The sequence below is a fragment of the Salvelinus fontinalis genome, chromosome 5 (assembly GCF_029448725.1).
Source record: "Salvelinus fontinalis isolate EN_2023a chromosome 5, ASM2944872v1, whole genome shotgun sequence".
Lineage (NCBI taxonomy): Eukaryota > Metazoa > Chordata > Actinopteri > Salmoniformes > Salmonidae > Salvelinus > Salvelinus fontinalis.
In genome coordinates, this window is record NC_074669.1 from 39,894,962 (window position 1) to 39,921,325 (window position 26,364).

Here is a 26,364-nt window from a genome sequence, read left to right on the forward strand (position 1 = left end):
TAAATTATGTGAATTGTTGCAAGAAACAAATGGCACAAATCTGCAGATTGCTGGATCCTTCACACATATATCTCAAATTCGTGACCAAATGTAAACGTTTGTGGCCTTACCAGAGATTAATAAGGTCAGAGCGCTCTCTAGTGGTTAATTGCCTTAGTGGGCGGAGTCAACGCAGAATTCCCGCCCTCATTTTCTTTTCTTTTCTTTTGCCACTGACGTATGAAGGAGAGGGTAGCAACAGTTGCCTCGAGACTCCCGCACGCCATAGTGACTGTAGCCGTGGAGACAGTTACTTACCAACGGGTGCAACACTCAGCAACAGCAGCAGCAGAAGCAACTGGAACTCAACGAGCAAGTGAGAGAGGGGAAAGAGAGCACAGCCAGGGCAGAACTTATACAAGGCAAAGGTGAATATATCTTTACGGAGTTGAGACGATACCTTTATTCTAATTTGGGATAATGATACTGTGGTATTGAATGCACACCAATCTCTCTTTCATACCCTAGTAGATAACGTTACTTTCCCTTCGTCACATCCACCCCACGAATCTTCTGTCAAGCAGCTACCTAACGTTAACTAGCCAGTTAGCTAAGCTAACGTCGTTTACTCCATTCAACGCGATTGCTTGTCTGCCATTTCTATAAGTTTACCCGCAAGTGAACTATCGTATTGCTAACTATTTAGCTAAGTTAGTTCCATATTTGTACACATTTTTCAATTTTTATACACGGGTTTAAACCTTGTGCCAGGTTGTGTGCAGAATGTAATTGTCGGTTTATTCTGCTATCATATGCCTGCTCTGAAGCTGCCAAGCTAGTTAGCTACAAGTTGTACAGTAGCTAGCTAACGTTAGCTAAAAGAGCTCATAACATGAACATTTTGTAGAATTTTACTTTGTGGATGTGACTGAAATGTTGCCTAACTCAATTTAGCTAAGTTAGCTCGATTATTCATGGTACACACCAATTAATTCACCTACTGTACCAACTGTTTATCGCACAGCCAACCGAGTTAACCAACATTAGCTAGCTGCCAGCTGGGTCAGGTAACATAAGCATTAGTCTACCTTAAATAGTTAAGCCTAGCTATTCCAAAATTGAGCGGACAATTATGATGTTTTACCAAAACCCATCTCTAATATCTGATTACTAACTTTGATATACGTTATTAATATTAACTCATGAAGAGACCCATAATAGTGCTGTTAAATTTCGACGTGTTAGCTGAATTAAATAATCAGTCGTTACTCGTTCAACTTTTTAAACATGGAACAGTGGCGCGAGCTCATCTCCAATAGCTCACTAACAGTGAGTAGTCGTTATTTGCTAGCTATGTTTATTATCTATCCTGTTACACAACAACAAACGGAAAGCTTGCCAGCTTACTGGTTACATCAAATTCAGGGTGCCTGGGTAACACTGTTGTGTCGATCTCGTTTTGGGAAAGGGGTGCATTGATGGAACAGTTTATTTGGCATGCTTTTTTTGTTTTAGTAGGAGGCTGTGTAAAAGCTGATTGGACAGGTGTAAGTAGGCTAAGCCAAGGCAAATAGTAATTCTGCTATAACACGTTAATAACCAATAGTAATGCAATTACCGAATCATATTCTTAGCTAACTACACATATTTCCCTATTTTCTACACCTACGATTACCAAAAAGATGTAACAGCTAGGTGGTGCTATGATAGTTATTCCTCCTCAGTGGTTCTTTTCTAAATAGTGGCTAATTATTTTGAATAGTTTAATATAGTTATCCCATGTGAAATTTGAGACGTTATCACATTTTTGAAACAAATATACTTATTATTTGTTATACCATTCAGCTGAATGTGGAACCATAAACTGTGCCCCAGATCAAAAAATCTCAAAGAATCAGATGGACATCAGGAGACATTGACTTTAACAGCTTGACTCCGCTTGTCTGACCTCAGTCCAATTTTCTAGGAACAGTTCATCACCATTCACCAAGGTGATGTTACACTTGTTCAACAGAGCCAGGGCAGTTGATGAGTTCTATCCAAGATAGTGACATTTTGGGGCTGCAGGTCACCTAGTGGTTAGAGCGTTGGGCCAGTAACCGAAGGGTTGCTGGATTGAATCCCCAAGCGGACATGGTAAAAATCTGTCTTTCTGCCCCTGCTCACTGTTCCCCGGTAGGTTGTCATTGTAAATAAGAATTTGTTCTTAGCTGACTTGCCTAGTTAAATAAAAAAAATATTGTCCAGGTGTCAGTTCTCATTAGGTGTGCTATATAATTATCTTTAGAGCCGAGTGCCCATACCAGTGAAAACCATGAGGATAATAGGCACGGAAGTGGTTAATGCAATGACTACAGTGAAGCCCTTCTCTCTACTCTGATATTGCATTAATTTCTTGTCTAATAATTTGTCTGCATTGACAATTTATATGCAGTTTGGTTGGGGTGCCTTTTCAATTTTTTTTTTTTTTGGGTCTCTAGTCCCCACTGAGTTCATCCTAATCTAATGACAGCTGTCAGACGCTCCTTTGTGAGACCTGTTTGCTGTAGTGGCAACAGTTCTTAATAATCTTTGTCGCATCAAAATGCACTCTTTTAATTAACAATTTTAATTAAAATATCTGTTTTCTGGTAATGGAATACACCATCACAGGTGCACTTCCACATAGGATGCCTCTTCCCAGGCAGAGAACTGAATGATTCATGTTGAGATGTATTATTGATGAAGCCCAATACCTGTTTCCTTTCATCTGAAATGGGGAGTATATTTTGTGTATTTTCATTATCCAGCCTGTATATTTATGAGAGTTAGGTTGATGGTGGCTTTTTGAGTGCCATCTGTTAATGGGTCTTTTGTTGAAGGTTGTTAGCCTGCTACTCCACTAAATAGGCCTATAGGGACTGTGCTCATAAAGTTTCCTTCAAAATGAAGTTTCTTGCAGTCTAATCCTTATTTTACTAATACACCCTGATCTTGAGTAAGGATAAAATCAATGTTTAAGGGATTACTGCACTTGTTTTGACAAAGTAGCCTACTTCTGAGAGAATCTAGCTTAGATTGGTCTACAAAGAAATAATGTCCCTGAACCTCCATGCAGACAGAATCTGATCATGCTACTGTTATGTTTACATGGCAACTTGATATATAAATACACCCAAAGTCATGGAAAGAGAGTGGATGGGGTGGGCCAGGGGGTAACGTGTTATTCTTTTAAAAGTCAGTGTTTTTAATCAGGTTATTTTCATCTCCCTGGATGTGGCGGGCGTACATAGTTTTGGCTTGCAGAGGCAGGTCAAGTGGAAAAGGTGCTCAATAGAGGAGAGTAATACGGAATGGAAAAAAGCTGGTACTGACTAGTTAAACCCATTCTGAGGTTTTGTACTGATTGTGTTTTGGGAAGTGGGTCTTTCTTGTGCTCCATTGAAAATGATATGTTTCCTCTTGAGTTGCCTTCTTAATCAACAAACATCAAACCCCTTTTTAAGGCATGCTCAAGCAACAACAAAAAACGTTTGGATCAGTTGAAAGAATACATGCTGTTTGAGTTTAGTGGGTAACTTTAAACATATATTTTCTTTTGGTCTGCCAGTGGCTTCATTATTGACACAGCCTGCAGCCTGTGATTGTGGTCATGCTTCGGTGCCTCCCAGCGATGAATGCCACTGTGACCTGTGATTCACCACTGCCGCCTGTGGTCCAGGTTTAGTCCTGTCTGTACTCTTCCTATGGACCCCTGTCCTAAGTATCCACTTTGGCGTTGCTTTTGTGATTGTTTTAGCAGTGTCCACAGTAACCCTATACCATATTGAGGTTTTAAGGGACTCGTCCCTGGTACAATGCAGCTCTCAAATGAACAGCTGCAATGGTCCCTGTGGGTGGGGGGGGTCAAATGTCCACTGTGTGTATGTGTTCATGCTGTATTTAGCTAATCTGGATGAGGTCCAGCCCTGAGGAGAGGCGCTCAGTCTAATACCCGGCCAATCGCTGCCTGTTATTGAGAGTCTGCACAAACTCAGACCACTTCATAGAAGCATTTCTGCATGTTGCAAATTAACAACATTAACATAAGAACAGAATTTTTTGAAAGAATTGTAATCACGACAGAGTAGGCTAATCTCGATTGCAGGCAATGGTTCACTGCTGGAGCATTTGCCATATCTCAATCAATGTGTGGTGCTTATGGCCCATTTTTTGGACACGAGTTATCAGCCATTAAATAATTTTTGTAACTTTTGATTCGCATCCTATTTTAAAAGCCAATAGTTGGCGCAGTAGCAGCAGTATGCCTAATTTATGTAGATGTCATCACTGTTGGTTTTACAGTTATGGTGTTAAGATCCAAGAGCATTTAAAATTTGAATTCGTCCTTGCTGTGCTTACTGAGCCATCTGGTCTCTGTACATTTGATTATCCGACATTAACTCTGTTTTTAATGAGATTTGCCAAACCTCCAGTCAGAAATGTCATGAATTCACTGAACAGAGCAGAGGCACACAGAAGATGAATACCTTTGGGGAGTTGTTAATGTGTACATGGGAAGTAATAGTGTGGCGGTTTTCTACATAAGAAAGGGGCAGTTTTTCCTCTGTTAATACAGTTAACTCCGTTAACTCAGCCACCACTTGGAAATTCTTTAATCTCAAGTGTCCATGTGCAGTAAATCTGTTTTGTCTTGCAGACAGTGTTAAGTTGTCGACACAGGTAGTGCAGTTTGGATATCACAAAGTAGGCTTTTGTCTCCAAGCTACTGAGAAAGTCTCACCAGGTACAAAAAAAGTTGCCCGTGATTGGCTCTCAGTAGCAACAGGTTAAAACTTGTTGTGGAATGAAATGTTTTTCAGTTGTTTTCACTCTCACGTCATCAGGGGCATTCTTTACATTCCACCTGGTTTGTATCATAGCTACACAACTGCCACAAACAGCAGACGGGGTTTTGACATTTGCATCACAATGATGGTCCCCCCCCTCAACTTTTTTCCAGCAAGGGACAGTTGACCTCCCCCAACCCTCTCCACTTTCTCTCTCTAGTTCTTTTCTTTTGTGGAATTTTCCTTAGGCAAAATATTTATTTTAAAACAACGTTTTCATTTCTCATTTAAAAAAAGCAACAAGTATGTACGCATTACTGTACATAGCATTTAGTAAATGCGTTTGATAATTGGCATATATTATATATTATAACAAGTATAAACATGAACTTGCTTTAAAATAGTAACTGTCCATTGACAAGAGATTTGCTTAGATTTGTGAGCAGGCTACTTACTGTTTCTTTGAGGTCTGTGTTTGTCTGCAGGGCTGCACTTCAGAAGCCATTCAATAAGATGATTTGACAAGGAACAGGGGCAGAGGAGGCTCGCAGGTGTAAGGCTTCCTGGGTTTAGTGCTGAAAGTGGGCTGTGGTGGTCATGAAATTTTGTCAGACGGTGATTGTCAAGCAAATAACTTCCGGTGTCACGGTAATTGACTGTTAATTAACATAAACACATTTAGCATCTCCTGGCTTCCTCCTATAGCCTACAAGCCACAGATGGAACATCTGCATTTAAAAAAGTCCAATATATCCATTTAATATAACCTACACCATCACAATAAATTATTTATTTTATACACGTCTAAAGAAACATGATATGAATAAAATGTTGTCTATTTCAGAAGAACAGAATAGCATACTCTGAGTTGTTAGGCCCTGATCTGGCTATGCCAGATTTGGCTATGCCAAATGGCTGTGGGCTACACTAGTTCATTTAGCTTAGAATTGCATGCCATTATTTTATAGTATGAAGAATACAATTGAACAAAGCTGAATAAAATAGAAAGGATATTTTCCCCAAATTATTTGAGGGAGTGCGCACATGCGGCTATTCTGTGTTGAACTGTTAACAAAGAAACAGGTCCTCCTATTTGCTTAATTTAGAGTTATTTATGCAACTTTAGTTGTGATACAAACGCTAGGCTATATGTTTTGACTTTTAATACATTCTAAGGCTGCATGATGCCACTAATGATTATTAGAAAAAATTAGCATGAAAGGCATGAGCTCTGCTTTGTTTTTTTTGCATGGGCTGCACAATCTCTCTCTGCATCAGTCTCTCATTCACATTTTGACAAGCACTTGATAATGCCCCGAATTTCCCGGCAGCATCCCCTTTGTGTGGCCGTAATGCCCCCTAAAAAATCCATGCCTTTTGCAACCAGTGGCCGTTGTGCCCTTGGGCTGAATATAATAATTATAATTCTCTTCTCCCGGCTGCATGTTCTGAAGCACCTCTCACTCACATGGCTCTCTCAGATAGCTCAATTCTTATTAGCCAATGCCCGTCACGTGATCGGGTCCTTCTCACAGGCTACAGGGGAAGACGGACACATCGGGGACGCAACTGCCGCACGTCCTTATCGAATTCTTAGGCGCCTATTAAAGATGTTGGAAGAACTGTCCACATTTACTTTTTGTCAGCCAACAAGATGAGTAGGCCTAACGAACAGCAAACCACTAGCCTATGTCATTCTACTATCCCCGATAGTACAAAGGTTTACCCATTCTGTGCGAGATAAATATTCCAAACATAGTCTGGAACAGTTGTGGGATGCGATAGATCCCAAATTAATACAACCACTCGCATCAAAAAAACTTTTAAAAGCAATGAGGCTGACGCAACAGATCAGAACGTTTATCTTAAAATGTTGATAAACTATTAGGCTACTTCTTCACATTATAAGCGCAGCAGTGCACACACGGCTGTAGAAAATGTTCCAAAATGCAAATGTTCCAAAATGCAATCAATTAGTGGGAAAACACCATTCTCAAAAGTGACCGAAAATGCGTTTATGCATGTGATGCTTTTATTACAAAGGAGCATTTTTTTATGGTGAAAAGGATCTTCCCCAAATTTGGAACTCATGCTAGTATGTATGCCAGTTAGGCTCCACACCTGTTGTAAAGCGGATTAATGTGCTTAATTTTAAGAAGTTATTTTGCCACTTTAGTAGTGATACAAAACATATAGGCCTATGGGCTAGGCTACATGAGGTGTACTGCACACAAGCTGGGCATCATTCACAAGTGATAACATGTAATTCACAAATGATAGGCTAATATTGTCACCCATCAGACTAATCTTGATTTAATCTTGTCTTTAAATATACTAAATAATAGATGTGTGAAATTTGTTTGGATTTAGAATGGACCATTATCATGCACCTGTCTCGAAACAGGGGGATGGGAAATAAATATAATCTATTGTCATCTATGCACTTAAATAGCAAATGGAGGACTCTTTTCCCATGGTTGATTTTCATGCCAGCCAGGTAGGCTATACTCCTGTTGTAAAGTGAACCAATATGTTTAATATTGGGAAATTTGAGAAATGGATTTAGTAGGCCTAGAACAATAGAAAGCTGATGGGACCCTCGTCTTTTTAATAAAGGCCATCAACTTTGTTTCTCACGCAATTGCATAGCCTATAGAAATGTTGTGCAACATGAGCGCATGGGCTCTCATGAAGTGTTTGATTAGATTTTCGATTACATTTGCAATGATGTCAGAGTGATTACAGGGACAATAGAGTGCTGAGTACCAGCCAGTTAGCAAGTTTGGTAGGTTACTAATAACCATCAGCAGCAACAGTTAGGAGAAGCCTAATTACCGTGACTAAACGGTCACGTGGAATTTGACTGCCGTCATAACCCGTGACTGCCGGTGGGGCGGTAATACGGTCAACGTAACAGCCCTAGCTGAAAGCACACCTCAAATTGTCCACCAGACACATTGTATCATTTTTCTTCCTCAAATCAACATGAACCCATGAATCACAATACCTTGATAAGCCATCCAAAAAGTTCCTTTACCCTCTCTGACACAACAGCCAGTAAGACTACGTTAACTATTTGAAATGTTTTATTTATAAAGAAATTGACATTGACTGATGTCAGGTACAACCACAAAATCATGTTGTCATGGAGATGTAGTAACCAACACCCATCTTTAATATCTGCTTACTACTAATACGTTCCTAATATCAACTCAGAAAAAGACACATCATATTGCTGTTAGATCTTGGCGTGTTAGCTGAATTAATAGATTATCTTGAACCTTGCTACCACTTAGCAGTCACAGAGATGGTGACCTTGTGATGTTGTATTGTAATGATAAAACAGACTGGTTGAGTCCTATCTGTCAGATAGCAGAAGTGGTCAGCATACTATCCATTGCATGATAAACCATTTATACGTTTTAATGGGGAAACGATTTACTGGGTGACTCATTGGTTTGTTTAATGTATTGCTTGTGAAATCGTATGATCAATTGCTGTGTGTCATGTCTGCATTGAGTGAATCCCCTGCCAAGGAAATACAGATTCCTCTTGTGAGATAAAACCTGCTACTTTGGTTCAGAGGCCAGGATGATAGCTGGAGCACTACCTCTGCCATCTACTGAGGTCATCTCTCCGGTATCTCTCTGTCTGGAAAAAATTATTCACCCCTGTACAAGAGCAACTGAAAAGAGATCTGAAATACGCTTTGTCTGTTTGACTGCTCTCAGCCTTTCTTCTACAGGCAGTTTCCGCTTGCACACTTTAGTCTTTGAAAGTGAAAAGATAATATGCACATCTCGACCGGGAGCTAATGTGGGTTTATATTTAGATATGCCTGGGATGTGATTATGAAAAGTCATAGTCCATGGCTTACTGTGATAGCAAACTAGCAAAGCAGCAGAGACACTGAATTTCTCTGAGCCTGATGTTCATTATGAGTTATCCATAAACCCTTGAATTAAATATTTTCTCAAATTACAGCTGCAAGATTAATCAACCTATGGATATGGGCTTGGATTTCAGGACCAGGTTAACACGTTAGTTAGTCCAGAGCATGATTTTGGATGCTAAAGCAGTTCCTCCTACAGATTAGGGAAAGTCTGGACCAGGGTTTCCGTTAGCCAGTATATGCTTGCTTTGCCCCCCCCAAAGGAAATAATTATTGAAAAGCCGCTAAAATTGTTGCCGACCAAATTGTTTGGGCGGAAAGAATCCATTGCAAAATAATGCTTTTAATTCACTGATGGAAGTATCAGTCAATGTGCTCTGACTTCAAAGGCAAATATACTTTATATGCTAATAAATCCTCAAGCTGCTTGGAAATTAGTGTCAGGTGAGTCTGTCTCTACTTTTACTCACGCAAAAGTTCCTCATAAGGGACTTCAGCTAAGTACCCCGACTGGACAAAATTGCCGAAGATTGTGTTGATTATTCCAGTTTGCCCGTCGAGAGGGGATTCTTTCTCCAAAACAGGTTAAAGACAGCCTCAAGATCACGCCTTCTTGAGGACAAAGTAACAAGACTGATGCGATTTGCAAGCTGTTCCATGGAGTTGGACAGTTTTGACTTCCTAACAGCAGCAGCTGACAAGGTCTAGTAAATTAGAGGCAAATTATTGTGTTAGTCAGTCCCGGGTTCTAGCAGTTCTGCTGCCACCCCAGGCAAGATCAACGTATGCCGCCCCTGTGTCATATATAGTATAAAGATTTGGAATAGATTTATAGACCAGAGTAGAGTAATGATGTCTATCATGCGCAATTGGTGCATTTCAGTTGAGCTTGTTCAGTAGCACTTGGAAACGAAATATTGTTGGCAACTATTCACAACAGCAAGTTACAATGTTGCAATCACTAGGCAGCCAACTGCCTATAGTAGGAAACAGAGTTGTTATCAATAAGCCACGTATATCACACACATGGTCTAAAATTAACACCCCCCCCCCCCCCCCCCCCCCGCCTGCCAAATGCGGGTAGATTTTGGCATTGGCAGGTAAGATGTTGTCTATTTCACCAGCCACATTGGCGGGTCAGGGTTCCACATTGCGAACATTTCACTTGCATTTGTGAATAAAAAATAGTCACGTATGATCATATTTATAGTAAAACAAATACTGCAGTAGCTGTTTTCAAAGTATTTCCACTGGTTTGTTTCATAGCTGGTAAATTTCATCGCACAAAGTCAAAGAACTACGAATCCTATATAGCCTATTCCACCTCGCGATGCAACACTGCCTGGCTGGGGGCTGTGCGCACGTGAAGTGCTGAGAGGCCGTGTCTAGACTTGACAGTTCATGGAGCTTTTGTATTCTGATAATGGAGTTTTGATCATAGAATTCCAAACATGTCACACGTCTACATTTACATTTAAATGTGTCCACCATGTCCATATTGTGTCCGTTCACACGCTATATTTAAATGCCGGTTGGCATTCTAGAAATGGTGGAATATGATGACACAACAGCTGATGGCAGTAGCTAACTTATGTAGCTAAGTAGCCAGCTATCCAGCAAGCAAAGCTAAAGGGATTGCAAAGACTTAGCATAACTCTAGCCAAACCGAAAAATAATCTAAATGTTGGCTTGCTGGCTAGCATTTATGAGGCCAGCAAACACGTTCCCCACACGCTAGGAACATATTTCCTCCTATTATATGATTCCATCTGTGTTATTTCATAGTTTTGATGTCTTGACTATTATTTTACAATGTAAAAAATAAAGAAAAACCCTTGAATGAGTAGGTGTATCCAAACTTTTGACTAGTACTGTAAGTGTCAAGTGTAGACACGACCAGTGAATTATTCATTTTTAGAAGCGCTGCACATAGGCATAAAAGTTGGTTTAATTTACTTAAAACGAAAGACTATTGAAGTGAGACTTTCCTTGTGTTTTTACACAAGGTTGTTTTTCTATGTTTGAGTTTCAACTGCTAGGGAAGAGAAGACAACTTCTACTAGGCAGACTCAATCTCACAGCCACAAACATGAATCGAATCGTGCTACCACAGCAAGCTCCCACCCTTAATAACTTCTTATGGCTGGGATCCCGTTAACGGGATCGATATGACAACAGCGAGTGAAAGTGCAGGGCGCCAAATTCAAAACAGAAATCTCATAATTATAATTCCTCAGACATACAAGTATTTTACACCATTTTAAAGATACATTTGTTGTTAATCCCCCCCCACAGTGTCCGATTTCAAAAAGGCTATACGACTAAAGCACACCATCTGAATATGTTAGGTCAGTACCTAGTCACAGAAAAACACAGCCATTTTTCCAGCCAAAGAGAGGTGTCACAAAAAGCAGAAATAGAGATTAAATGAATCACTAACCTTTGATGATCTTCATCAGATGACACTCATAGGACTTCATGTTACACAATACATGTATGTTTTGTTCGATAAAGTTCATATTTATATCCCAAAAACTTAGTTTACATTGGCACGTTATGTTCAGTAATGTTTTGCCTCCAAAACATCCGGTGATTTTGCAGAGAGCCAGATAAATTTACAGAAATACTCATAATTGTAACGGCTGTCGACGTCGTTCTCCTCCTCAGACGAGGAGGAGCATGGATCGGACCAACACGCAGCGAGGTATGTAGACATGATGATTTTAATAATAATAGCGAAGACGAAAATACACTTGAACAAACTACAAAACAATAAACGAAGTCAACAGACCTGAACAAACGAACTTACATAACACGAAGAACGCACGAACAGGAACAGACTAAACAAACGAAACAGTCCCGTGTGGTGACGAACACAAACACGGAAGACAATCACCCACAAACAAACAGTGAGAACAGCCTACCTTAATATGGTTCTCAATCAGAGGAAACGTCAAACACCTGCCTCTAATTGAGAACCATATCAGGCAACACATTTAACCCAACATAGAAACACATAACATAGAATGCCCACCCCAACTAAACACATACAAAAACAATGGAAAACAGGTCAGGAACGTGACAGAACCCCCCCTCAAGGTGCTAACTCCGGGCGCACAACCAAAGTCTAGGGGAGGGTCTGGGTAGGCATCTGTCCACGGTGGCGGCTCCGGACGTGGTCCCCACCCCACCATAGTCAATCCCCGCTTCCGTAGCCTCCTCCAAATGGCCACCCTCCAAATTAACCCCACCGGACTGAGGGGCAACACCGGACTGAGGGGCAACACCGGACTGAGGGGCAACACCGGACTGAGGGGCAACACCGGACTGAGGGGCAGCTCCGGACTGAGGGGCAGCTCCGGACTGAGGGGCAGCTCCGGACTGAGGGGCAGCACCGGACTGGCTGGCTGGCTCTGGCGGATCCTGGCTGTCTGGCTCTGGCGGATCCTGGCTGGCTGGCTCTGGCGGCTCATGGCTGGCTGGCTCTGGCGGCTCATGGCTGGCTGGCTCTGGCGGCTCATGGCTGGCTGGCGGCTCTGGCTGCTCATGGCTAGCTGGCGGCTCTGGCTGCTCATGGCTGGCTGGCGGCTCTGGCTGCTCATGGCTGGCTGGCGGCTCTGGCTGCTCATGGCTGGCTGGCGGCTCTGGCTGCTCATGGCTGGCTGGCGGCTCATGGCTGGCTGGCGGCTCTGGCTGCTCATGGCTGGCTGGCGGCTCTGGCTGCTCATGGCTGGCTGGCGGCTCTGGCTGCTCATGGCTGGCTGGCGGAAGGCTCTGGCTGCTCCTGTCTGGCCGAAGGCTCTGGCTGCTCCTGTCTGGCGGAAGGCTCTGGCTGCTCCTGTCTGGCGGACGGCTCTAACGGCCCCTGTCTGGCGGACGGCTCTAGCGGCTCCTGTTTGGGCGGACGGCTCTAGCGGCTCCTGTCTGGCGGACGGCTTTGAAGGCTCAGGACAGACGGGCGGCTTTGAAGGCTCAGTACAGACGGGCGGCTTTGCAGGCTCAGTACAGACGGGCAGTTCAGGCGGCGCTTGGCAGACGGACAGCTCAGATGGCGTTGGGCAGACGGGCAGTTCAGGCGCCGCTGGGCAGACGGCAGACTCTGGCCGGCTGAGGCGCACTGTAGGCCTGGTGCGTGGTACCGGAACTGGAGGTACCAGGCTAAGGACACGCACCTTCAGGCTAGTGCAGGGAGCAGCAACAGGACGCACAGGACTCTGGAGATGCACAGGAGGCTTAGTGCGTGGTGTAGGCACTGGTGGTACCGGGCTGAAGACACGCACCATAGGGCTAGTGCGTGGAGCCGACACTGGTGGTAATGGGCTAGAGACACGCATCACAGGGCTAGTGCGTGGAGGAGGAACAGGGCTCTGGAGACGCACAGGAAGCCTGGTGCGTGGTGTAAGCACTGGTGGTACTGGGCTGGGGCGGGGAGGTGGCGCCGGATATACCGGACCATGCAGGCGTACTGGCTCCCTTGAGCACTGAGCCTGCCCAACCTTACCTGGTTGTATGCTCCCCGTAGCCTGACCAGTGCGGGGAGGTGGAATAACCCGCACTGGGCTATGTAGGCGAACCAGGGATACCATGCGTAAGGCTGGTGCCATGTATGCCGGCCCGAGGAGACGCACTGGTGGCCAGATGCGTTGCGCCGGCTTCATGACATCCGGCTCAATACTCAATCTAGCCCTGCCAGTGCGGGGAGGTGGAATAACCCGCACCGGGCTAAGCACACGTACAGGAGACACCGTGCGCTCTACCGCATAACACGGTGTCTGCCCGTACTCTCGCTCTCCACGGTAAGATCAGGAAGTTGGCGCAGGTCTCCTACCTGACTTTGCCACACTACCCTTTAGCCCCCCCCAAGACATTTTTGGGCTTGACTAACAGGCTTCCTACCGCGTCGTCGTGCTGCCTCCATTCGCCGGTATCCCTCCTCACACTGTGCCAGAGAATCCCAGGCGGGCTCCGGCTCTCTCCTTGGGTCGATCGCCCACCTGTCGATCTCCTCCCACGTAGTGTAGCCCAGATCCTTCTCCTGTTTCCGTGCTGCCTCCTCATACCGCCGCCTCTCGGCTTTAGCTGCCTCCAGCTCTTCACGAGGGCGGCGATATTCTCCAGGTTGAGCCCATGGACCTTTACCGTCCAGTATTTCCTCCCATGTCCAGAAATCCTGCGATCGCTGCTGTTGCTTTTCACGCTGCTTGGTCCTTGTTTGGTGGGTGATTCTGTAACGGCTGTCGACGTCGTTCTCCTCCTCGGACGAGGAGGAGCATGGATCGGACCAACACGCAGCGAGGTATGTAGACATGATGATTTTAATAATAATAACGAAGACGAAAATACACTTGAACAAACTACAAAACAATAAACGAAGTCAACAGACCTGAACAAACGAACTTACATAACACGAAGAACGCACAAACAGGAACAGACTAAACAAACGAAACAGTCCCGTGTGGTGACGAACACAAACACGGAAGACAATCACCCACAAATAAACAGTGAGAACAGCCTACCTTAATATGGTTCTCAATCAGAGGAAACGTCAAACACCTGCCTCTAATTGAGAACCATATCAGGCAACACATTTAACCCAACATAGAAACACATAACAAAGAATGCCCACCCCAACTCACGCCCTGACCAACTAAACACATACGAAAACAATGGAAAACAGGTCAGGAACGTGACAATAATAAACATTGATAAAAGATACAAGTATTATACATGGAACTTTAGATAAACCTCTCCTTAATGCAACCGCTGTGTCAGATTTCAAAAAAGAATTACGGAAAAAGCACACCATACTATAATCTGAGTTCAGAGCCCAAACAAGCCATAAAGGTATCCGCCATGTTGTGGAGTCAACAGATGTCAGAATAGCATTATAAATATTCCCTTATCTTTGATGATCTTCATCAGAATGCCCTCCCAGGAATCCCAGTTCCACAATAAATGTTTGATTTGTTCCATAAAGTCCATAGTTTATGTCCAAATACCTCCTTTTTGTTCGCGCGTTCAGTACACAATCCAAACTCACGACGTGCGGGCAAGTCCATGCGAAAGTTCAGACGAAAAGTCATATTACAGTTCGTAGAAACATGTCAAACGAAGTATAGAATCAATCTTTAGGATGTTTTTAACATAAATCTTCAATAATGTTCCAACCGGAGAATTCCTTTGTCTGTAGAAATGCGATGGAACGCAGGTCTAACTCTCACGTGAACGCGCATGGTCAGCTCATGGCACTCTGCCAGACCCATGACTCAAAGGGCCCTCATTCCCCCCTCCTTCACAGTAGAAGCATCAAACAAGGTTCTAAAGACTGTTGACATCTAGTGGAAGCATTAGGAAGTGCAATATGACCAATATCCCACTGTATATTCGATAGGCGATGAGTTGAAAAACTACAAACCTCAGATTTCCCACTTCCTGGTTGGATTTTTTTCTCAGGTTTTTGCCTGCCATATGAGTTCTGTTATACCCACACACATCATTCAAACAGTTTTAGAAACTTCAGTGTTTTCTATCAAATACTACTAATAATATGCATATATTAGCAACTGGGACTGAGGAGCAGACATTTTTGAGAAGACCAATTTTCCGGATGTCTCCTGGTCTGACAAACTAAAATGCAAATTAATTACTTAAAAATCATACAATGTGATTTTCTGGATTTTTAGATTAGATTCCGTCTCTCACAGTTGAAGTGTTCCTATGATAAAAAATACAGACCTCTACATGCTTTGTAAGTAGGAAACACTGCCGATTTTGCAGGTTATCAAATACTTGTTCTCCCCACTGTAGATGTCTGGTACATTTCTCAAATATCCGTTAAATTAAAATCTTACCGGTCACGTTGACCAGTGCCAAAACGGAAACCCTGGTTTGGACTAAAGCTAAGCCCAATGAGCCTTAACCCACTTCATGTTCTTAGTCATCGATTGTTTTAGTTAAATGTGATCCGTCTATGACAATACCATGCAACAGGTCATGTTTTTCTTAGGATTATCAAAGGGAAAGCTGCTCAGCTAGTGTAGTAAGAAATTCGAGAAAGATTTCTAACAGAAAGCACACGTAATGCAGAGAACATTTTGCGTGACAGAGTAGCTTAAGGAGTTTCCTTTGCCACGGGCTTTGCATCTTGCTGTGTATAATTATTTTAACATGCCGTTCCGACCTCCTCTGCTTTGACAGTCAGATGGTATGGATTTTCTGGAATGCTTGAAAAGACGTGTCTACAGTGCACACGTCACCCATTCCTAGTAGAGTCAAACTGTGTGGGTCTAGACAATGTCTTGATATTTTGTAAAATATTCAGCATTGTCAAACTCTATAATATAGGCAACATGGGGAGCTACAAAGCAGTTTATTTGTTTTAATGTTTGCATTATAAGTTAATTATTATAGGAATGCCTTAGGCTGTGGTTTCATTTGTCTGTTCTGATAATAGCACCAAGTCCATGGCGCCATGCAAGGATTTTATAGGAAATTCTAAATGATTAGAATCAGAGTTTCTTGCGGACATTGACTTGGTAAATATACATTGAGCAACACTTAGTGATGTTTCAATTTGCTTTTGTCTAGGCTGTATCGCCACCTTCAGATGTGATCAATGTGAAACATAAAACCGTCTCCATGCTAGCTGCCACGTTGGAACAGTTTAGTTGCATTTCACAAACAGTTTTTCTATCTCTATGGGCAACAAGGTGGCATGACAACAAAGACTGAAGTTCCCTCCTCCACTCTGTCATCACCCCGCCGGAAAAACAGGAGACAAATGATCATTAAAGAGAGCGACAACCACATGCAACAGATTACCTTCAGGACACTTAATTCATCCCTGCCCATCTGCTTTGTTTTCCAGGAGGTTGACTGCTCCTCACAACTCTACTTTCTTATTCTCTAACACAGTGTTATTCATCTTAGGAGTGGATGTAGAATGGGGATGGGAGGTGGTGGAGGAAATCTGCAAAGGGTTATAGAGGTGGGGGATGAGGGAGGTGTATGGGTTAACACAGTCTCCTTGGCAACCATTTGATAATCCTCCGGCTGTCAGGCCTGCGCTCCACATGGTAACGGATGGCATCTCTGTGTCGACGGGCTGTGACCAGAGGTGGAAACGGGGAGAGAGTGGATCCAGGATCAGTGGCTGGTTTAGCGGCCCCTTGAATGCACCTTTCATCTAATAGCTGGCCACGTCCCCTCCTCTCCCTCCAGCATCGCCATCTGCAGATCCTAAGAGCTGCTTTGATTGGATTAGCCATGAATTCATGAGACAGGCTTGAAGAACAGCCTCTGTCGTGGAAATCTCTTATCATATCTTAATTAGCTTTTTGTGAGTGCATGCGCCTGTGTGCTATCGTTATGTTTTTTTTATAGAATCAAAAAGAAGCCAACCTGGGTTTCTTACAATGGGGATGGCTATTAGATTGGTTACCCAATATAGATTACATTGATTCAACTATTTTCAGAGTAGAAAGTCTTATGGAAAGCATGTTGCTTCTCTTTTGAAGTACATTTATCTGTTATATAACTGAAGGAATAGGCTAGGAATTGGACGTGGGGGCAGGATATGGTGAACAAAGAAGTGGTGCACACATGTCCCCCATAGACAGGAGTTTAATGACAAGTGTCCATGCTTTATTGCCTGGTTGTTTCAACTTCCGATGTGCAGTAAAATCCCCTTGAGTCGGACTAGTCTGTGGCAGTGCTCTCCTCAAAGTGCTTATGTCTCCTTCCTGCTGCATGGATTATACATGTTGGAAAAGTAATCTGTGCTTGATTTTCAAAGTAATTGTTGTTTTTGGAATGGGGAGGTGTAAGCCAAGCTTCGAGGATTGGCTGTTCCCTTTCTGATGATTTAAACATTCCTCCTTCATTTGACCACTGAGTGCATAAAAGAGAGAGAACAGTTGAAACCAGCATGGCGTTTTTACATTTTTTATATAATCTTTCTTCTCCATGGCACAGGAATGAGTCTGCCCTCTGTCTCCACCCCGGTGTCTGAAATGAATAGCTTACGTATTTATTGTTGTAAGTTTCTGCTTAGTGTGATATAGAGGGATCAGTTGGGGGGATGGCATTGTTTGGTTTGGGAAGTATTCTGTTGGTTGCATAGCAACAGGCCCCTGGAAACGGGAGTGGACAGTGTTGCCACTAGCAACCGTTGTTGCTCTGCAAACAATGTGGGCCAGTGCAAACAAGAGCCAAGACTGTGGGCTCCTGTTTTTAATTGAACATCTGTATGTGTTTTTCTCTGATTGAGCGCTGTTTAAGTTGGAAAACAGATTTGTCAGTGACAGATGTTTAAATCTTGTTCAGATTTTCATACCAAATAGCAGGTATAAGTTTATAGTACTGCACGCTTACCTTTAAGAGGTCTACCAAATTAACATTGAAATGTGTGTTATAGATCTGTCATTCTCATTGAAAGCAAGTCTAAGAAGCGGTAGATCTGTTCAATGTGCACTATTTTTATGCTTCCCATTCTTAAGTTTCGTTTTTGTGTTTTTTACTTTCGGTTTTGTACACCAGCTGAAAATACAATATTTTTGGTTTAGATAGTACAATGATTCTATACACTATAATTGTTTGTTTTGTCACATAAACTGAAATTAAGGAAACAATTTGAATTTTAGCAACCAGAAAATGGCGGAGTGATTTCTGCGTAGGGCATCTTTAACAGAGGGAAATTGGTCCGTCACACAATTGTCTAAATTTCTAATTTGTGAGTTGCTTGAGTGAAGACAGGAACATTTTTTCGAGGTTTGTGTGTGAAGTTGTCTCTGTTAAAAAGTGCAGCCCATTCACAATTGGGTTCTGCAGTGGCTTGCCGGGGCTCCCGAAGTGTTTCTGCAGCTCATAGCAGTTGGTGGGGAATTTGTGTGGCTTTTAACCTTCACGGGGGGGCTCAACTCAATGTGGCTGGGGGAGAAAGCCATCTAACCAGCCTGCCTGCCTGCACTCCCTCCCTCCTCCAGTCCAACGCATGGCGCACTTCCAAAGCACCCACTTAATTGAGCTTTAAGCATGAAAACTTAAAAGGACAAAGCCTAGGTTTATGAGTCCCTGCACCACCCCACTCCACTGCTCCCTCTCCCCCCTTCAGTGCATAATAACCACGCTAAGGAAAGAAGTCCAAAGACAACTGCAGGGATTGTTATCAGTGTATTTATAACTCAACTGACACCCCATGGACAAATTCCTTCCTTTTGAAACATCTGGCCGCTGGAGCTTTAAATAAATAAAAAATAATTTTTAAAGATGCAGTCCGGGATCTTAAACACTTAAAAAAATTTAACATATCATACACATTTTGCAATTTAAAAATAAAATATAATACTTTTTTTTGTAGCATGTAGCATATCATACAGAACGGATGACTTTGTATACAATTGTGCACAATTTCTCAGGGACCTGTTTTGGCTTGTGAGCACTACTTTTAAAACAAATGGCTGAATTTATACAAAAGCTCTGGACCATCACTTTAACTTCTTTCAGAAAATGCTAAATGAGTACTGCGATTATTTGCTGTTGTATTACAAGTTTGCCACAAGGAATAATGCAAGGAATAGACAAATAATGGAGGATTGTCTGTCTATTCTACTCTGGACCCTTACAGACTGGTGCTAATTTTGCCTCCTGTCTGACAAATACATATGAGAGGGACTAGAGGTGGCTGAAAGTGACAGAGGCTGTTTGTGACTGTTTCAAGAGGTTACACAGAGAAGGACTGGACTTGGCAGTCTCCTCAAACAGCTTTATATTGCGTGAGTTCCTATGTGATTAATGCTTAGACAACGATTGGCAAATGCCAGCCTAAAGTAATGGAAGAATTTCAACATTATCGACACCACTTGGCTATAAGGCTATTTATTACTTATCTAGACAGGAGTGTCTTTGGAATCCTCCTGTGTGGAAAATGTCAGTGGCACACCAGCTCTGTGGTAATCCATGCCAGGGTTTCTGTTAGGAAAATGTGGTGCCGGACATTTGACCGGCACCGTTTTAATTTACCCGGACATTTGAGAAATTTACCGGACCCATATGCATTGGGTGCATAACCTGATTAGGGCGTCCACCCACGGTGCTCAGAATGACAGAAATCACATTTAGATTATGGTAATTCACATTAACAGAACATGCAAGTTAAGGATGCAACAACGATTACCCAATTCTGACGCACACTTTGAAGATGTTAGAATAACTGTCCGCATTTACTTTTCCTCCGCTAACAAGACGAGTAAGGAACAGCAAAATCACTAGCCTGTGTCAATCTACTATCACCCATAGTAGAAAGTCTAGCAATTCTATTGGTCAGCCTGTTGAGAAAGAAATAGCTTATCCCATGCAGACTCTGAGACAGTTGTGGGACGATAGATCCCAAATTCATACAACAAGTAGGCCTAGGCTACATTATTATTATTATTTTTCAAAGCAATGTGTCTAATGCAACAGACCGGAACGTTTAGCTTAAAATGTTGAACTATTATTTCTTCACATTATAAGTGCGCAGCAATACGCACAAGGCAGTAGGCTACGTGTGAATGTTCGTTCTATAATGCAATTGGCAGGAAATCACTGTTGTCAAAAGCATATGACAGATATGAAAATATCCATTAGAAATGTAGAAGGAGGGGAGATCTAATATGCAACAACTAGCTTGGGTTGCTAATATGGTTAGTATTTTGCCTTTGGCTATTGGGCAATGAAATAAAGTTTTTATGTAAAATAATTGCTTCCACGGATATGGTCGGATTTTGGCTAAGCTATTTTGAAGCCATGTTAGACATGCCTCGTAATATGTAGTAAAATGTTCAGGTTTCAAACAATTAAGTATATGTTTTCAAAATGCATACTCTTCCAGCTCATTGCAAAGTGGTGTGTGATGTGCTGATGAAGCCTGCCTTCCGTTGCCTATGCATTTGCTGTTTGAGATGCTGTAGCAGTGAAGACATCAAAACTATGAAATAACACATGGAATCATGTAGTAACCAAAAAAGTGTTATAACAAATCAAAATATATTTTAGATTCTTCAAAGTAGCCACCCTTTGCCTTGATGACAGCTTTGCACACTCTTGGCATTCTCTCAACCAGCTTCATGAGGAATGCTTTTCCAGAAGTCTTGAAAGAGTTCCCACATATACCGAGCTCTTGTTGGCTGCTTTTCCTTCACTCTGCGGGTGTGTTTTGGGTCATTGTCCTGTTGAAAAACAAATGATAGTCCCACTAAGCGCAAACCAGATGGGATGGTGTATCGCTGCAGAATGCTGTGGTAGCCATGCTGGTTATGTGTGCCTTGAATTCTAAATAAATCACTGACTGTGTCACCAGCAAAGCATCCCCACACCATCACACCTCCTCCATGCTTCACAGTGGGAACCACAAATGCGGAGATCATCCGTTCACCTACTCTGCATCTCACAAAGACACTGCGGTTGGAACCAAAATTCTAAAATTTGAACTCATCAGACCAAAGAACAGATTTCCACCGGTCTAATGTCCATTGCTCGTGTTTTTTGCTGTGCAAAGCTGTCATCAAGGCAAAGGGTGGCTACTTTGAAGAATCTCAAATATAAAATATATTTTGACTTGTTTAACACTTTTTTGGTTACTACATAATTCCATATGTGTTATTTCATTGTTTTGATGTCTTCACTATTATTCTACAATGTAGAATATAGTAAAAATAAAGAAAAACCCTTTCAAGAGTAGGTGTGTCCAAACTTTTGACTGGTACTGTACATAGGCTAAAAAACATTAATTCGCAATGGGATTTTTTGTTCTTCTCCCGGACAATTGGCCTGCACCATTTTTATTTATCGGCTTTTCTAAAAAAGAAATAATATATAATATAAAATAATGTATCAGACAAAAGCCAGCTTTTACCGGCTAATGGAAATCCTGGTTCTTGTCCATTGTTGTGAAAAATAGTACTTCACAATCATGTTTCACAATTTCCTTTAATAAGCCTAGGTATGGTGTTGCTCACAACTAATTATCCTCATGCCCTAATGTTAATCTTTTATTATTTGTCATCTGTCTTTAATTTAGTGTGTAGCTCTGAAGATATTTGACACCAGAATCTAAGCAATCACAATGCATTTTACATTAATTCACTCACTCTCTAACTCTACTCTCTGTGTCAAAACAGATTTTCAAAAATACTGAAATTTAAAGTGCTTGGGGTGTTTGAGCAGAGCTGAACAGCACCTGTTGCCCACCCACTAGCTTGACTCTAATGATTAATGACTGTCTAATCAAACAGTATTAAAAGCAGCCTGTTAATGGACACTAAGCTATTCGTGCTTCAGGCAGTGTAGTACTGATCTAACAGGCAGCAAGCAAGCAGTGTTACTGTTTACATATCTGCTTTGATTATGGTAGATGTGATAAAGCTTTGTGTATTATTATCCTGTGTAATGATGTGGCTTTTATAGCAGTAATTGTGTGTATATATAGGGAGTGGTTATCAGTCTGTAAATGACTTCCTTGTTGAGCCCGTGTCTGAAATCTGCAGTTGAAACAACAACAACAACGGGGCACCCTGACACTGTTTTGGTAAAAAGTTGAGCAATGGGGCTAGATAAATCTATCATCGTCTGCACATCTATCACTCCAGTGTTAGTGCTAAATTGTAATTATTTTGCCTCTATGGCCTATTTATTGCCTTACCTCCCTACTCTTCCACATTTGCACACACTACATAGATTTTTGTATTGTGTTATTGACTGTACATTTGTTTATGTGTAACTCTGTTGTTTTTGTCACACTGCTTTGCTTTATCTTGGCCAGGTAGCAGTTGTAAATGAGAACTTGTTCTCAACTAACCTACCTGGTGGAATAAAGGTGAAATAAAAAATAAATAATGTAACCACTCTCAAATTCATAGGCAGGGCTATGGATGCAAGGAGTGCTCACCCATGAGATCCAAATGATAGTTTTAACCACGTTTTAAAGCTATACAGTATTTGTTTACATTTACACTGTTTACAAACAATGGAATTCTGATGGAGTACGACAGATGAACTCAGCTCATGAGGCATTTATACATTTTATTATTCAAGAATCAATAGGTATATATCATTATTTTAAAAGTCCACAAATGGATGTAGTAATCGCACATTGCCCCTTTACAGCTGCTCCTCCTGGACACTGATTGAGAATGAATAAGTAACGGAAGTGGCTTGTCCATGTCTGCTGACTGATTAGGCCTCATTTGTTTAGCTGCTGATCTTCTAGAGATGTTCTCCCTCCCTCCCTCCCTCCCTCCCTCCCTCCCTCCCTCCCTCCCTCCCTCCCTCCCTCCCTCCCTCCCTCCCTCCCTCAAAGACACCCAACCCCCTTCTCTCTCTCCCTTTCCTTCCCCTCCCCCCTTGCTCTGTGACCACACTCGAAAATTTCTGTGCATGAGCTTTAAAAAGAAAAGAGAAAGGAGGGAGCAGCAGGGACGGAGAAGAGTGGGGCAAGGGTTGGGGGTGGTCGTCATGGATTCCTCACCATAGCAACTGGCAAACGTTTACAAAGCATTAAAGAATTTCCGCATATCAGCTGGATTATTGGAGCCCCAGAGAACAGCTCTCATTTGAAACAAATGCTGGATATCATCAGGACCCTGGCCGGGCTAGGAGCCCCACTGGCATTTCCTTTTTTTTCTTTCTTCCTATTTTGGAGACACTGTGGATGTCTTTTTTTTCTTCCCTATCCCCCTTGCAGTTCCATTCTTCCCTACAACCCCTCCCTATCTTTCTCTCTATGAAAGAGAGAGCCTTTGTGTCAGTCCATTTTTAGCTCTCCTCACTCACTTTTGCCATGCGGTGCACATTTTCACCCAATGCTAGTCAGAGTTTGGGGTACCAGTAAGGGCCTCCTGAGTCCTGACAGTACTCACAACAATGGTTTTCACCACGACTTTTCCACCTGCTTCCTTCCTAGCAGCTGGACCTTGCTCTCAATCCCAAGTGGTGCAGTGGTTTAAGGCACTGCATTTTTTAAATTTTTTAAAAATTTAACTAGGTAAGTCAGTTAAGAACAAATTCTTATTTACAATGATGGCCTACCGGTGAACAGTGGGTTAACTTCCTTGTTCAGGGGCAGAAAGACCGATTTTTACCTCGTCAGCTCGGGGATTCAATCCAGCAACCTTTTGGTTACTGGCCCAACGCTCTAACCACTAGGCTACCTGCCGCATCTCAGTGCTAGAGGCGTCACTACAGACCATGGTTCGATTCCAGGCTGTATCACAAACGGCTGTGATTGGGAGTCCCATAAAGCAGCGCAGCGTCGTCCGGGTTAGGGTTTAGCCGGGGTAGGCCGTCATTGTAAATAAGAATTTGTTCTTAACTGACTTGCCTAGTTAAATGAAGGTAAACAAAAATACAAATAATAATAATCCCACTCCTCTTCCCTCTCTCCTCCCCTCATCCCGCTCTCCCCTGTAAGGTCCCAGCATGCAGAGTTCAGATGGAGGGTCCGATTCGCCGTCCAGTGTGGCGCTGCGTACGTCCACCTCCACCCAGGCCCCCGTGGTGCAGCCCGTCCCAGCCTCACAACAGGTATACTACTACAAAACCAGGCTGCACTCCCTCGCATGCAGCGCAGTGGTCTCTCTCACTCAATCACAACACTCTTCCTCACAGCACTCTCCCCCACGACCAGCAACACTTCACATCATGGTCTCTCTCAAACACAGAACTCTACATCAGAGTACTCTCTCACAAACATGATATTCTCCCCATGGGACCCAAACCCCTCTCTCACCATGCACTGGGGAAGAGCAGCAGAATTCTCAAAAACCTGTTGATTTCATTCATAATTTATCATGACAGATACCAGATTTATTACACTTCAGAGCAATCCTTTAATGTGAATGTATTTCCTGTACATTAAGAACCACATACAGTGCCTTCAGAAAGTATTCACACCACTTTACTTTTTCCACATTTTGTTGTTACAGCCTGAAGTTAAAATGTATTAAATTGAGATTTTGGGTCACTGATCTACACACACAACACCCCATAATGCCAAAGTGGAATGTTGTTTGTAGAAACTTTTCAAAATGTATACAAAATAAAAACTGAAATGTCTTCAGTTAATAAGTATTCAACCCCTTTGTTATGGCATGCCTAAATAAGTTCAGGAGTAAAAATGTGTTTAACAAATCGCATAATAAGTTGCATGGGCTTATTCTGTGTTCAATAATAGTGGTTAACATTGTTTTTTAATCATGTAGAGTAGTGAATTTCAAGCACAGATTCAACCACAAAGACCAGGGAGGTTTTTCAATGCCTTGCAAAGAAGGGCACCCAGCGATTTAATAAGGAGAAAAAAAGCAGATGCTGAATATCCCTTTGAGTATGGTAAGTAGGCTTTGGATGGTGTATCAATACACCCAGTCACCACAAAGATACAAGCGTCCTTTCTAACTCAGTTGCTGGAGAGGAAGGAAACTGCTCAGGGATTTCACCATGAGGACAATGGTCATGTTAAAACAGTTGCAGAGTTTAATGGATGTGATATGAGAACTGAGGATGGGTCAACAACATTGTAGTTACTCCACAATACTAACCTAAATGACAGAGTGAAAAGAAGGAAGCCTGTACAGAATAAAAAATATTCCAAAACATGCATCCGGTTTGCTTCAAGACACTAAATACAGCAAAGAAATGTGCTTTTTGTCCTGTATACAAAGCGTTATGTTTGGGGCAGATTTTAAAGCATGGTGGTGGCTGCATCATGTTATGGGTATGCTTGTCATCGGCAAGGACTAGGGAGTTTTTTGGGGGGATAAAAATAAAAACAATACAGCTAAGCACAGGCAAAATCCTAGAGGAAAACCTGGTTCAATCATCTTTCCAACAGACACTGGGAGACGAATTCAACTTTCAGCAGGACAATAACCTAAAACACAAGGCCAAATCTACACTTTTGCTGAATCATTTTTTAAAGACTAATGGGCAAATATTGTACAATCCAGGTGTGCAAAGCTTTTAGACTTACCTAATAAGTCTCACAGCTGTAATCGTTGCCGAAAGTGTTTCTAACATTTATTGGCTTAGAGGTATGAATACTTATCTAATCAGGATATATTAGTGTTTTATTTTTCATTCATTTAAATATTATAATTTTTCTTCCACTTTGACAGAGTATTTTGTGTAGGTCATTGACCAAAAATGACAATTAAATCCATTTTAATCCCACTTCTTTGTAACACAACAAAATGTGGAAAAAGTCAAGAGGTGTCTTTTCTTTAGAAGTGTTTTAGACAGTACGGGGTGTGTCTCTGTTTTATAAAGGAATGCTTCTTCAAATTGTCCCAAATGCGGGTTTGCATAGTTGGGGGGAAAAGGGGAGCCCATGGCTACACCCCGAATTTGAAGGAAAAAGTCTGACTCAAAGACAAAGTAGTTATGGGATAATACCAGTTCAGTAAGTTGTAAGATGCAATCATTGGATGGAGCAAGGGTAGAGTCTCTCTGCTGAAGGAAGTGTTGTACCGCCTGCAAACCTCCAATGTGTGGGATGTTAGTGTACAAGCTCCCCACATCAAAAGTGGCCAGCAGGGTGCCCTCTGGTATCCTTCCTAAGCCCTCTCATGTGACTAGTGTCTTTGACATAAGATGGGAGATTCTCATCCATCAGTTTAATGTGGTAATCCACACATTTAGAAATGTTGGATGTCA

General features: G+C 42.3%; 1 protein-coding gene across 2 annotated transcripts in view; it reads left to right on the forward strand.

Annotated features, from left to right (window-relative positions):
• The first annotated feature begins 231 nt into the window (after positions 1 to 231).
• The window catches only part of LOC129855581 (DNA-binding protein RFX2-like), a 67,329-nt gene continuing 41,196 nt past the window's right edge, over positions 232 to 26,364 (forward strand). Inside the window, exons 1-2 of one of the 2 annotated variants that reach the window (XM_055923400.1) lie at positions 232 to 407; positions 24,125 to 24,237. In XM_055923400.1, coding sequence (XP_055779375.1) covers positions 24,133 to 24,237 — 105 coding nt within the window. In that variant the 5' untranslated portion in view covers positions 232 to 407; positions 24,125 to 24,132. The remainder of the gene's footprint in view (positions 408 to 24,124; positions 24,238 to 26,364) is intronic. The other variant, XM_055923401.1, reaches the window with a different exon arrangement.